Source organism: Ursus americanus, chromosome 19 (genome assembly GCF_024610735.1).
Source record: "Ursus americanus isolate L20-20 chromosome 19, mUrsAme1.1.p, whole genome shotgun sequence".
Lineage (NCBI taxonomy): Eukaryota > Metazoa > Chordata > Mammalia > Carnivora > Ursidae > Ursus > Ursus americanus.
In genome coordinates, this window is record NC_142145.1 from 190683 (window position 1) to 205470 (window position 14788).

Below are 14788 nucleotides of genomic sequence, written 5' to 3' on the forward strand. Positions count from 1 at the left end.
ACAATTTGAGCATCAAATAAATGACAGTAATAGATTACAACCTGTGGCACTGAATTTTCCAAACACAATGCAACAGTACTTCCCATCCCACATGCTCTTTTACAATATGATCTTGGGGCACCTGGGTGGCTCAGTCAGTTAAGCATCTGACTCTTGATTTTGGCTCAGTCATGATCTCAGGGTCGCGAGATCAAGCCCCATGTCAGGTGCTGCACTGGACATGGAGTCTCCTTAACATTCTCTCTCTTCCTCTCCCTCCACGCATGCTCTAATAAATAAATAAATCTTAATATACATACATATATATATATATATATGATCTTGACAGTCCTCGCCCAAGTGGGGCACTTATGCCCCACCCCTTCAACCTGGGCAGAACTTTGTGGCTGCCTCCACCAATAAAGTATGGCAGAAGTAATGCCATGTGACTTCCAAGACTAGAGCATAAAAATGCTACTTGCTTCTGCCTGCTCTCTGGGTACCATCACGCTTAGAATCCAGACACCATGTCACGAGGAAGCTCAACTAGCCCACATGGAGATGTTCCAACATCAATCACCAGACATGTGAGGGAAGACACTTCTAGACACCTGACTGTCAAGTCACCCCAGCCTTTGAGTCTTCCCAGATGAGGAACAGAAACAAGCCATCTCCCCTGCTCTGGTCTGAACTCAACGTTCAAAGAATTACGAGTTTTAATCAAATGTTTTATTCTATGAGGTTCTGGGGTGATTTGGTATACATCAACAGTAACTAAAATATAACCCAGCAGAATATAAACTTAAGTCTATGGTGATATAAATAATTAAATACACTGAAAATCTGATGAGGAACAGTATATGTACATGATTTCCAAGCACCACCCTAAAAATTACTTAATAATAACCAATGGAAAGGGGCGCCTGGGTGGCTCAGTCGGTTTGGCGTCCAACTCTTGATATGGGCTCAGGTTATGATCTCAGGGCCGTGAGATCGAGCCCAGTGTCAGGCTCCATCCACATTGGGCATGGAGTCTCTGCTTAAGAGTCTCTTTCCCTCTCCCTCAGCCCCTCCCCTCCCTTCTAAATACATACATACATACATACATACATACCAAAGGAAAAAGTAATTCACAGAAGTCTGGTAGACTTCTTAGACCAAATTAATAGACACTCTACAAAATAACTAGCCTATAATATTCAAAAGTGTCCAGACCACACAAAGTAGCCCTATTCATAACAGCCAAAACGTGGAAACCATGCAAACCTCCTTCAAATGGTAAATGGATAAACGAAATGTGGTATGCCCATACAAAAGAATGCTACTTGGCAATAAAAACTAGGTACTGATGCATGCCACAACATGAATGAATCTCAAAAACATTATGCTACATGAAAGCCAGATGCAAAAGGTCTCACATTGTCTGACTCCATTTATGTGAAATATTCAGAAGAGACAACTCTACAGAGATAGAAGGTAGGTTAGCAGTTGGCTGGGACTGGAAACAGGTTTTTTGGAGTATGCCAGAAATGTTCTATCATTAGACTGTGGTGATGGCTATACAACTCTATATGAATTACACCCTTTTAAAAAAAGATCATGGAAGGAAAACTAAGGAACTGTTTCCCAATGGAAGAGACTAAAAATACAATGTGCAATTCTAAGTAGCTTCTTTTACCAGAAATGTTATTGGAGCACTGGCAAAATTTCAATGGGATCTGAAGATTCAATGATAATAACGTACTGATTTCCTGATTCTGATGACTGTATTCTGCATATGCAGAAGTATGCTCTTATTGTAGGAAACAGACAATATTTGGGTAATGTGGCATCTTGTTTGGCAACTTACTTTCAGATGTTTCAGGGGAAAAAGTTCTTTGCATTATATTTGCAATTTTCTATGAATCTGCAACTATTTCAAGTTGTTTTTTTTTTAATGTGTAAGCTATCGAAGCTAAAAAACGAGTCAAATCAAATTAAAGAACACCAGGTTAAAATAATGAATGCCAATCTTTAATTACCAGAACGGTAACTTTTAAAGATTGATAGTATTCACTGGCAGTGAAACTAAGTAGAAAAATCATAATTTCTACAATTTTAGAGGGCAATTTGGCCGTACCAACCAAGATTTTAAATGACAATGTCTACGAGTCAGCAATTTCACTTTTACAGCCCTCTTGTAATCCTTCCTCCCCCAGCGCATACTTGGTGCCCCTCTGAGTTTACATTTCTTGCATGGCACCAGTTTCCAATGATCTATTTACATATCTATTTCTCTTATTAGACTAAACTTCTTCAGGGTAGGAATCATGTTTTCTTTGCATGTCTGGGGCCTATTAGAGAGTGTAATATACAGCAAATGTTCAAAATGAGGGAACAGAAGAGATAAAACAGAAAAGCTCATAAGACATGCAGAGAGTGCCAAAAAGGCTATGGGAAAGTTAGAGTCGGAGCCCAAAATAGTCTTAGGTTAACAGATTGGCATCAAAAAAGATTGAGGTAAAGGAAAAGTCTCAATATATTTGGCCAAAAGTAAAGCCAAAAAAGGTAGATTGGAATCAAATGGATGGGGTTGGGGGGGAGGAAGGGTTAACAAGTAAGAGGGATGAATTCCCAGTGGGTACAAAGGAAACACAAAGTTTCTGAGAAGCTAATTTGGAATGAGTTTTCCAAATTTCACTATCTATGTCTAAAGTAGATCTTAGGTTCAGCAGAAGGAGAGACTGAAGGATCATTTAGCATTTTATAACTGAAGAATACTAAATCCTAGGAAATAAAGTAAAAAAGTAATAAAATTATTAAAAACGAAACACACTGAATTGGATCCTAGCCTTCAAAAGCCTCAGCTAGGGGTGCCTAGGTGGCCCAGTAGGTTGGGCCTCTACCTCTTGATCGCAGCTCAGATCTTGATCACAGGGTCATGAGTTCAAGCCCCAAAGCCTCACCTAACAGGAGCTTGTCAAGAACCTGATGATGATGTTCCTAAAAACTAAACAAAAGGTCACTTTCAAGCCCACACTGGCTTCTTTGGCCAGAGCAAGCCTCAACAAAAACTATTGTTAGATGCTTTCCACCCAACTCTAGCAGACTTCCTTTCATTTCCTCCTTAAAGTTCCATTATCCTCTCTACCCTTCGAGGTTCTTCCTTCCCCAGAACTGGTTGTTAAACAGAACTGTCCAAGGTTAAGACCATCATCCGCATGTATCTGAAACAAGGAAGCTAAACGTGTTGCTTGCAAAGAAGTATGGCTTTACATAATAGGCACTGATCTTATTACAGGGTTTTGAGAAGCATGGCATACAAAGATTGGTGGACTTTCAGAAGCACTGGTTTAGGGATTGGCCGATTATCTGAGGCTGGTTCCTGGAGGCTAACTCTCAGGAGGATACTGAAATGAGGCTGTCAGTGATTGGGCAAGTTTTAATCGCCCTGTAGTTACTTGTTCAAGGGTTGGGAGTAGGACCAAGGAAATGTCAGTCTTCTTTCCTGAATCTGGAGAACAGGAACTTTGTATTCTCGAATGTAAGCACCCCCATTTCCTCACCACTGTTACTGTGGTTCACCCCAAAACAAGCACGTTAAATCTGTACCTTCACCATTAGGAAACATTAGACGAACACGGATGCACTAACTGATCAACCTCAGTTCAGAGCAAATTACCTTTAATGTCAATGTGTGGTACACATGGACCCACCAAAAATTCCACTCATGTGCACAAGAAAATATTATTTCCCAAAGGGGCATTTACAGGGTTTCTTTTGTTGTTTTTTAGTATCGTGGTCATTTAAGAACATTGCATTCTGGAAAAAATACACTCCAAAAAATTAGTGGTTCTGGTAATAAATAATACTTTTTAAGCCACAGAACTTTGGAGTTCCTGTGAAATCTAAGTTCTCAAAGGATTTCACATGAGTGCCAACACTACATCATGGTCTCACCAGCAAAGACTCTGGAACTGTCCTTCCTGCGTTCAAATCAGTTCCACAACTTGTAACTGCGTCATCTCTGGTGAGTCACTTACTCCCCGGGCCTCGGGTGCCTACCTGAAAAACAGGAGAGTACAAGCTGCTGCCACAAGCAGTTTGTAAGGATGAAGGAGTTAACACAAGAACAGCGCTGAGACTCCAAAAATCTCATGCAATGTCCCGACCACTGCAATACAGGACTTCTGTTTTCAGCAACTTAAAGAATACACAATACTTGTGGCATCGATGTTCCCAGACCTGCGCCTTCCGCAAGCCATGAGCCTTCGGGTCTGCTAGCGTGTAACACACGGCCCTAACACGTGTGTGACAGCCAGAGTGGAGGACACGCAGAACGCTGGGAACCTGGCCCCTCAAAGGGACCACACCCATACACTCACCAAGAACCTATGGCAAACCCGAGTTCAGAAGGCGCCCAGGGATCTCTCCAGGTAAATAAATATCTTGCCACAACTCCCCCTTCACCTACCATAACCAATCAACTCGTAACCCTAAATGCACCTCTCAGTCAAAATCCTGTCCATCGTCCAGAGCAGCACCATGTCCCCTTCTACACTCAGATCCGTCACTTCCACGCGGAAAGACCACCAACTCCAACCGAAATATCCAAGTTCAGCCTGCCAGCTGTCCAGTGATGGCTCTGGGTAGTTACACATGTATTCCTTACCTCCGACCCAAGATGTAGCTGCACTTTTCACAAGCCCCGCGAGTTACATGCGGCCCCACTGGGACCCAGACTCCCAACCCTACAGACTGCAGTAAACCCGGGTGTTCCCCGCAGGTCTTCTGCACCTGCCTCCGGGCAGGGGAAGTCCGCTACCCTCCCTCCCACAGGCTGTGATTACCCTTCTATTCAATTATAACGAGTTAACAGCATTCCAGCAAATCCGCTCACGTTCACAGAAAACACCTAAAATATCTATCAGTACGCAAGTGCCCACGATCTGAACCGGCAGGTCTCATCTCTGACGTTCCAAAGCCAAACGTTAGCAGAAATTCTGCAACACAACCTACGTCAACGCAGTCGGCAAAGGCAGATGATGAAAAGTTAGCATTTTAATGTCAACATCTGCATAGCCATCATCCCCGTTCACGCCCGGAGCGCGGGGCTGCCGGGCTGCCCTCCCACTGCCCTCTCCGCCCGGAGTGAAACCGCCCCAGGCCAGAGCTCCCCGCCACCGGACCCGCACGGCCCACCTCGGCGGTCACTCCAGGCTGCCCCCGGGAAAGGCTCCGGGTAGCCGGGCTGCGGGGAGGCGCGCCCCGCGGGGGCGGCTGTCCCCACCACCCTCCCCGCGCCCAGCTGCTCCTCTCCGCGCGGCCCGCCCCCCGCCCCCCTCCCCTGGCGACCACCCCTGACGCCCACGTGACGCAGAGGGATGACGGGCGCCCTCCGAGCCGCGAACCCCGCGCCCGGAGAACGTCGCGGGATTCATGAGGCTGCCGTGGGCCGCGGGCTGTGGGCGGGGCGGGGCGGAGCCGCGGCCGCCGTCGGGACTCCGCGGGCCTGGGCCGGGCAGGGCCGGGCAGGGCCGGGGGCGTCGCCGCGGGGCTGGGCCGGGGTCGTACCTACCGCTGGGCGCTCGCAGCGCCGCCGCCGAGTCCCCCGCCGCCTCTCGCCGCGCCGCCGCTGCCCGCCGGGGCCCCGCGCCCGCGCCCGCCTCCGCCCCGCGCGGCGGGACCCCCGCCTCGGCGCGCGCCCACCTCCGCGCGACCCCGTCCCCTCCTCCCAGCACGGCCAGAAAGAGAAAATGGCGCTCGATTTGCCTCCGGAAGTGACGCGCGCCCTCATTTGCATGCCAGTACAGCCAGCCAATGGGGGGAGAGTGTGCATGGGACCCCCTGGGCACTGTCCCACAGGACCCTTGGGGCCCCTGCCTGAAGCTGGACTAAAGGCTCTGGAGTGGGAGTGGGGGTCCCCTGTTGGAGCCCCCGCCCCTAACCCCCTTCCTGCCACAGTGGGCTGACTTGCCAGCCTCTCACTAGCATCTCTGCAAACTCTCGAGAGAGTTTGAGTAGGTGATGACGTCATTGGAGGGGTGGGGCGAGGATGTCATCACCCACGTGACCCATCACGTGGGCTCACCAGAGCTTTGACTTCATTTGCATGGAATGGGGGTGGAGCTAGTGGCAGTAGCAGGAATGGCTGGCCCCGCCCACATCTCAGAGCCAATAGGAAGCCAGCTGTGAGGGGAATCCTGCGCTGCCATTGGAGAACACAAGTTGGGCTATTAGAAGTTTGACAAGTGTGCCCTTGAAATTGACACATATTGGGGAACTGACTGGATGGGGGGCTCCTGACCTCACGATTCTTCTCTGAGAAAATTGTCATACTTTTTCTTGAGAATTCTGATTTTTTCGTTAGAGCTACTATCTGTTGTGTAGGGAAGAGGTTAATTGCATACATTTGGAAAAACTCTTAAGTGGCCTAAAAGTTCACTTTTGCCCAGATTTTAATTGCGAAGCAATATTCTATTTCTCAAAATGAGTGAATACATGGAGTAGGAACTTTCAGAATAGCTTTGGGTCTTCATCCATTGAGTCAGACTTGTGGGGGAAGATAAGGACCACACCGCCCTCAGGGATCTTGCACTTTAATGAGAAGCCCGGTGTCAGGCAAACACCTCCTTTTTCTTACCCGGTCCCTGTCCTAGTCCTGCTCTTTAATGACCATTCCAGGCCTTTCCCTCCTCAGTGACGCTCTCTGGGCAACGCCCGCCCTTCCTCAACTTCATTTTCGGCAGAAGACCACGCCTCCTTCTGCAACACCAAGACCATCAGACTTGGTCTTCCTCCACCTCCCGCCGCGCCGTGCACACCCCTTTCCTCAACAGCCACCCTGACCTTAGAGCGCGTTTCAGAGGGTGTGTCTGCCCATGTTCCCTCCAGTCGGTCCTTCCTTGGACCTGTTCGCCATGCCCAGCACTTCATGTTCAGTCACCCCCTCCCATAATTTCAGCTTCTCCCTCTTTACTGGGACCTTCTGCTCAGTACAGCCCAGTGACCAAAAATATAACAGGCACTAAATAACTGTCTGAATTAATTTAAAAATGTGTTATATTCTGGACTTATATTACATGACCGCAGTTTGCTTTTTTGTCCCTACAGGAACACAAGCCACAATTGAAGGAGAGTTTGATCTTTATATTTATTTATGAATTATGATTTAATGTGATAATGAATCACAGTGCTAAATGGGTATGATATCCCTATATATCTTCCTTGAAATCATGGTGTGATTAAAAGTAAAGTTAAAGACTTTTATCCCCCCTTGATCCAGATCAAGGTAATCTAAAGAGAGCATTTGGTCACATTTCTCCCAACCGTGACTGGACTCTGAACTCTACATTCTCATGCTCTCTTGCCACAGCCCTCACCACTCTGCGCAAACTCCTGGGTCACCAGTGACCGCGTAATTGTTAAACCCAAGAACAGACGTGAGTCCTAACCCTTCATTTGTAGTCGCTCTCCCTCTCCTGAAGCCCTTCTCTCCCTGACAACTCCCAGATGTGGCCCTTCATCTCCAGGCTCTCTGACTATTCCTCATCTTCATCAGCTTCCCTCCCTCAGCCCATCGTTGAACGTGGGTCTCCAGGATTATGCCCACTTTCATTCATTTTTCAACACATATTCATCACCCAGATCCTGTGTGCCAGGCACTGTACTAGGTACTGGAAGACCCGTCTCTCTCATTTTATTACTCTGCATACTCTCCCTTCTTAATATCAATTGCACATTCAAATTTCATTATTTCAATTCCAAATCTATATATGTACCTCTTTCCTAGGCTTCACTTTTATTTTTCTGGCTGCCAATCGGGCAGCCCCACTTGGGTCTCCTATAGGCACCTCAGATTTAAAATGTTCCAAATAACCCATCATCCCTCTTTGTAATTACAGTAAGCAGTGTGCTTAACTGTCCTTCATTTTCCCATCTCCAGTTTTCCAATTTTATATCCTAAACATTCCTCAAATCTCTTGTCTCACCAGCAGCCTTGGAATTCAGGTCACCTCCTGAGGAACACCAACACAAGCACCTACGTTATCTCCAGCTTTGGCTCCTCAGGGACATTCTCTAGTCAGCCACCATAGAGATGTAGCTAAGACAAACTGGACCCCGCCATTCCCTTTCCTATCTTCAGCCATTCCACATCCTTCTCAAGTCCAGTAGTCGGCATGGCACACAGGCTCTCCAAGCTTGACCAGTCCCAGCCCATCTCCTGCTACCAGAAACACCCCTGTGTCCATGGAATTCTTGTCCTCCCCACCACCTGAACTAATTTTCATTCCATTGCCATTTGAGGCTGAGCTCTGCTGCCCCCTCTTCTAGGAAGATCTCCCTGACCACTACCACTCCATGCAGAAACATCACAAAACATGGCAGATACTTCTCCTTGGTATTCCAGAACATTCTGTGTGTCTGTCACTGCACTCAATGGGTTGTTTCATCACCATCTGCTGATGTGTTTGTCTCTCAGGAAGTGCTGTGCCAACAGGAACTATGTCTTTTCTTCACCATTGTATCCCTGGTGCCTAGGTTACTTTAAGAAATATAAAATAAATATTTTAATAAATATAAGACAACTTTCATAAATGTTGAATAAAAGTTTTCTCTCATCTTATTATGAAAACATTGTAAAAATATTGAAAAGTTTAAATAGTTATATAGTGGGCACCATCACGAAGATCTCACCGTTAACATCCTGCTCCCTTTGCTGTATCACCCAGCTGTCCAACTATGCATCTCTTGATCCATCCTCTTTTTTTTTTTTGATGCATTCAAAGAAAATTGCTGACATCAGTCCACTACATCCCTAAATACCTCAGCATGGATATATAATGAATGCTGTTTCAAAGCACAATCAACAGCTTTGATGCTGTTGAAGGATCGTCCCTCCCCACCACAGAAGGAATGGGCAATATGACCCAGTGGAACTTGTCAAGATTATTTTCAGAGACTCAGGAAAGTGCATAGCAGAGATGTCAGCAAGTCATGTGACAGCACACATGAGTTTGTTCTGCTTTTCCTCAACTGACTTGGTGTCCGTACAAGTACAGATGCTTTGATTTTAGTCGTTCAGTTGGGTTTAAAAGTGAAGATGCTATGCTGAATCCTTCCTACTCTCTCATCTAGTTCACCCCATAATCAGAATCAGCATTTGTAATATAACTGTCCAGCATAAAGAGAGCAATCTGGGTGACCACAGAACACAGAAAAATCTTAAACTAGCCCCAGAGCCTGACAGGTCAGCCCACGGGTACCTTTGTGCAAATTTAAAAGCAGGGAAGCCCTTTGGTCTTGTGCTGCCCAGAGGGCCCTCACGTGGAGAAAGAAGTGCCTTTATATGTGAGGGAAGGGGGGGAGCATCCTATCATCTGAGACACAGACCTGGGTGAATAGAGTGGGCTTGATTTCCGCTCCCACCCCACCCCCACCTCGGCTTGTCTCCATGGGGACTGTGCACAGCACACAACTATATTTGGCAGCCCTGGTTGATCTGTCAACAAAATGTACACATGCTCATCTACAATAAAATAAGTGGCTAAGGTTAATCTAAAACCACTGAAATTTCTATAGAAAAGAGGGACAGTTATTCCTCGAGAACAACTTACATCTAACCATGCCTTTCTTGACTCTATTCTATATATATTTTTGTGTGTCTACTAGGTACCAAGGAGACAGTGATGAACAGAAAACGAAAGATTGGAATCCGGTGGAGGAGAACACCATCAGTGAAATAGCTACACAATGACGGTTTAATTACAAACTGAGGTAAACACCCTGAAGAAGGTATGCTCTCCAAGCATCTGTGATGCAGAAACCTGGTCTACAGTAGCAGCCTTAAGGAAGCGACAACCTGAAGTCAGAGGGACAAGAAAACATTAGTGGATCAAAGCCGTGAGACGTGGTAAGGGGAGGTGACTCCAAACAGCAGGAACAGCCCCTGCAACGGCCCTGTCCCTGGAGGGAGCATGGCCTAGGCAGATTGATGAAAGAAACCAGAACAACTGAAGTGCGGATCATGAGGAGAAAAACTCTACAAGAGTAGGTGAGGGACCAGATCATGAAGCCACTTGGGTCTTCCTAAGACCAGTGAGAAGCCAATTAAGTGTTTTCACCAGGTGGGTTGATAGAATTAGATTTGTATCTGAAAAGTATAGCTGGCTATAGCAGGGAGGAAAGAATAGAGATGGGAGAAGGGTAGATGTAGGAACAAGAGTTAAGAGCTTGTTGGAGTGGAAGGTGGAAGGTGGAAGATGATGGTAGTTTGGAGCTGATATTAGGGTAGGAGCTCTGAAGATGAAGAGAAGCAGACAGCTGTGAGAGATATTTAGGGGGCGAAGTGAACAAGACATGGTAATAGTTTGGACACTGCTGTGAGTGAAGTGTCAGGAAGGAAAGCATTGAACAGCTAAACACTAAATAATCCAATTGAATATGGGCAGAGGCCCTGAACAGACATTTCTCCAAAGAAGACATCCCAATGGCCAACAGATACGAAAAGATGTTCAACTTCACTAATAATCAGGGAAATGCAAATCAAAATCACAATGAGATATTACCTCACAGCCATCAGAATGACTAGAATCAAAAAGACAAGAAATAACCAGTGTTGGTGAAGACGTGGAGAAAGGGGAACCCTCATGCACTGTTGGTGGGAAAGCAAACTGGTGTAGCCACTGTGGACAGAGCATGGAGGTTCTTCAAAAAATAAAAAATAGAAATACCACATGATCCAGTAATTTTACTACTGGATACTTACCCAAAGAAAACAAAAACACAAATGTAAAAAGATACATGCACCTTTATGTTTATTGCAGCATTATTTACAAGAGCCAAGATATGGAAGCAGCCCAAGTGTCCATCTATGATGAATGGATGGAGAAGATGTGGTGTGTATCTACAGTGCAACATTAGTCAGCTGTAAAAAAGAATGAGATCTTGCCATCTGTGACATGGATGGACCTAGAGGGTATGCTAAGGGAAATAAGTTAGAGAAACACAAATACTATATGATTTCACTTATACATGAATCTAAAAATCAAAACAAATGAACAAACACACCTGTAAATACAGAGAACAAACTGATGGTTGCCAGAGGGGAGGAGGGAAGGGAAATAAGCGAAATGGGTGAAGAGGAGTGGAGGCACAGGATTTCAGTTACGGAATGAATAAATCACAGGAATAAAAGGTACAGCACAGGGAATATAATCAGGTATCGTCATAGTGTTGTGTGGTAACAGCTGGTAGCTAGGCTTGCAGTGAGCACAGCACCGCTATAAAGATGTTGAATCATTAATGTACACCTGAAACTAATGTAACAGTGTGTGCCAATTGTACTCAAACAAAATAAATAAGTATTTTTTAATGCAAAACCTCAAAAGAGAGGAAAACAGACACTGGAAACAGGAAAGAGAATGAGGGATCACAGATTTGGTCCTGACCATGTTGGATATGGCTCTTAAGACCTCAAGGTGTCTGGATCTGAATTTTATATTCAGATTATATTATTATTATTATATAAATAATATATATTATAAAATATATAATATATATAATATTATATATGTTTCATATTTCTACCCAGAAATAAAAATTTAAAGTTACCATAATGTAGATGATAATTAAGCTGTGAACATGGATGACAGAGAGGAAAGAACTGAACACAAAGGTTCTAGTACAAAAAAGGCACTAGATAAAGGTTGCTTCCTGGAGTCCCTTCAACCCCATGATTCTATATTTCAATACAATAATAAAGTTAAAATATGAACCACTTTGTAGACAACCACCTTCTAGGTTTATTATGATGATATAATAATAGGATAAACTTGTAAAGTGTCTATATAGTTGGTGTTGGTGGGTTTTATTTTTGGTGAAAAAATTATATGTATATTTAGCCAGCTGGACTCAGTTTAGATGATTCCAATTTTGTTGGCAACATCCAAAGCATCAAAGTCAGGAGCCAGTCGGACATACGGCTTCTTCTCTCCATCAGGCCTGATTAGGGTGTTGATGTCGGCCACATCAATGTCCTAGAGCTTCTTCACAGCCTGTTCGATCGCGTGCCAGTTGGCCTTGACATCCACAATGAACACAAGTGTGTGGTTGTCTTCTGCTTTCTTCTGGCTGACTCAGTATAGCATAGTGATCAACCTTGTTTCTCCTGGGGGCACTCTTTCGAGGATATCTGGGCTGCCATCACAGACTCAGTGTCTTAGGTCATCAGAATGCAGGTAACGTGCAGACCTTCTTTCTGTTTTGTGGATGCCTTTCAGCACCAATTTCTTGGCCTTCAAAGCTCCTTTGTTTTGGCTTTGGCTTTGGCTTTGGGAGGGGCAAGGGATTCCTTCTGCACCTTCCACGCCATCTTTGTGAAAGATCCCGTGCCAATAGAAAGTAATCCTATCATAATTAATTCTACAAATCATTTCTTCAGAAGAAAATTTTCAGATATGTTAATTTAGATTATCTACATGAACAATAGTGACACTACAGGGAGGGTTGACAGAGTCAGTCTTGGTGTGGTGCATGACCAGTGTAATTCAGCTTACACTGGTATGGTAAACACAACCAAGGAATCAATGGGAAAATAACCAGTGGAATAACGGTGTAGTCCAGGAACCACAGGAGGAGCAACTTACCCAGGCAGGCATTGGGAAGAGCTGGCTGGGGAAGCGATGTCTGTACTGAAGATGTAATCAAGTGAAGAGAGAAACAGAAGATTATTCCAGGTAGAAAGTGGCCTGTCCCAAAGCCCAAAAGGAAAAGAGACCAAGACACGTTACAGAGAATAAAAGAAGGTCAATTTGGTTACCAGTGCAAGAGAGAGGAGGCTGGAAAACCAATCAGGGATAGATTATGTCCAATTACAAAGAGTGGATTTATTTCCAAGGGCAATGGGGAGCCATGAAAGGTTTTAAGGCAAGAGGGTGATCTAAATAAGTGTATGGTTTGGAAAGGTCACTCCAGTTTCAGTTTTTAGCACCTGTTTGTTTCAGACAGTCTCATAATCTACATAAATCCAGTTTGTCATGTGAAAAAATGAAGACCGGGGCACCTGGGTGGCTCAGTCGTTAAGCGTCTGCCTTCGGCTCAGGTGGTGATCCCAAGGTCCTGGGATGAGTCCCACATCGGGCTCCCAGCTCAGTGGGAAGCCTGCTTCTCCCTCTCCCACCCCCCTGCTTGTGTTCCCTCTCTCGCTGTCTCTCTCTCTGTCAAATAAATTTTAAAAATCTTCAAAAAAAAAAAAGAAGAAAGAAAGAAGGAAGGAAGGAAGGAAGGAAGGAAGGAAGGAAGGAAGGAAGGAAGGAAGGAAAGAAAGAGAGAGAGAGAGAGACCACCCAAGTGAGAACACAGTTGCCATTTATTCAGATCCTGCCCTAACAAGTGAGTCATCCACCATTGCTTGCATTTGGTAGAAACTCAGGAGTGGGTGGGAGAGGATGCTCTGGTTGGAGGCTATTGGCACAGGGAAGTTGGAAGTGGCTAAGCAGACTTGTGACAGCTTATGTCTGGGAGGCATACAGGTGTGGGGAGTGCACTTCCTCTGGCTGGCCCCAATTTGGAAGAGGAGAGAACAGGAGAAGCTGGCAGTCATTGACCAAGTGCTGCCCATCCTGGGCTGGTGGCTGCAGAGACTGTTGTAAATGTCCATTTGTACATTTAGTCTCCCAGTTCCCCTCCCCTCTGGGTCTTTCTGACACCTGTGAGAGGCTGACCAGTTCATGGGAGGCTGGGGACCTTCACCCCTTGGGGACTGTCTCATTGCCTCCACAGTCAGTCATATCATGAGATGTGTTCTTTCGGTTGCTGTGTCATCATGGCAATCATCTGACCTGAGAGAGAAGCATTCAAGATCAGACAGAATGGGACAGATCAGCGTCATGACTACTGTGACAACGACAAGAACAATTCATAGTCATGTCTTTTTTTTTAGAGGCAGGGGAGGGGCAGAAGGAGAGGGACAGAGAGAATCTCAAGTAGTCTCCACACCCAGCACAGAGCCTGACACGGGGCTCAATCCCACAACCCCGAGATCATGACCTGAGCTTAAATCAAGAGTCAGACACGTAACTGGCTGAGCCACCCAGGTGCTCCCAATTCTTAGTCTTGTAGGGTGCTATGGAACTAAGGACCCCATTTGTCCAACCCAGACAAGAGGAAAAAATCCCATAGGCCATGAGGATTAACGTTGAAGAGACAAATAGCTTTTCCTTATGGCAAGGCATGGTCTGTTCTGCTTTGCCTGCTTCATCAATCCCAGTAGAGCAAGAAGCATCAGCAGTGGTACAGATACTGCCCTGACCAGCCAACAAGGACTCTAGACCAAGTCCCACCACCTGTCACCACTTATGCCAGCTCTTCAGGGCAACAGTGGTCACAGCTCCTCTAGGGGAAACAGTAGCTCTCCTTCTCTTTGTAGAGTTCCCACCTTTGGGAACATTGCTCTGGTTGTTGGCATCACAGTGAATCAGAAAGCCATCCAGGAAAAGTGCCTGAATAATCAAGGTAGCCTCATTTTAGAGCTCATGACTGAGTTAGGGTTTCCAGCCTGTTGGTCTCTAAAATTAGGACCTCTGTGTATAGACAAGCCTCAGAGTACTTTTCCTAAAGTGAATGAGATGTTAGTCTGAGGCAAGCAGCACCAACTCTCCTGGCCCCTAAAAGAGTAGTATCCAGCCAGGGCACATGGAGATCCAGGAACAGAGGACTTGCCTATGACATAGTGGCTGTGTATTTGGAACTCTGTTGTTCTCTTTCAGGTGATGGGTATTTTGCCCATTGCTCTATGAAGGTTATTGAATTAAAATTTAGAATTACCTGG

General features: G+C 45.5%; 1 protein-coding gene across 3 annotated transcripts in view; it reads right to left on the reverse strand.

The window, feature by feature from the left end:
* Window positions 1-5926, reverse strand: part of ADNP2 (ADNP homeobox 2) — a 30135-nt gene extending 24209 nt beyond the window's left edge. The window contains exons 1-2 of one of the 3 annotated variants that reach the window (XM_087869707.1): window positions 5533-5647; window positions 3919-4019 (exon numbers count right to left, since the gene is read on the reverse strand). Coding sequence is in view for 1 of the 3 variants with exons in the window: in XM_045790348.2 (XP_045646304.2) it covers window positions 5537-5797 (261 nt within the window). In the remaining 2 variants the exon portion in view is untranslated. Of the gene's footprint in view, window positions 1-3918; window positions 5291-5532 lie in introns of those variants that run through there. The other 2 variants (XM_045790348.2, XM_045790346.2) reach the window with 2 other exon arrangements.
* Window positions 5927-14788: the final 8862 nt, after the last annotated feature.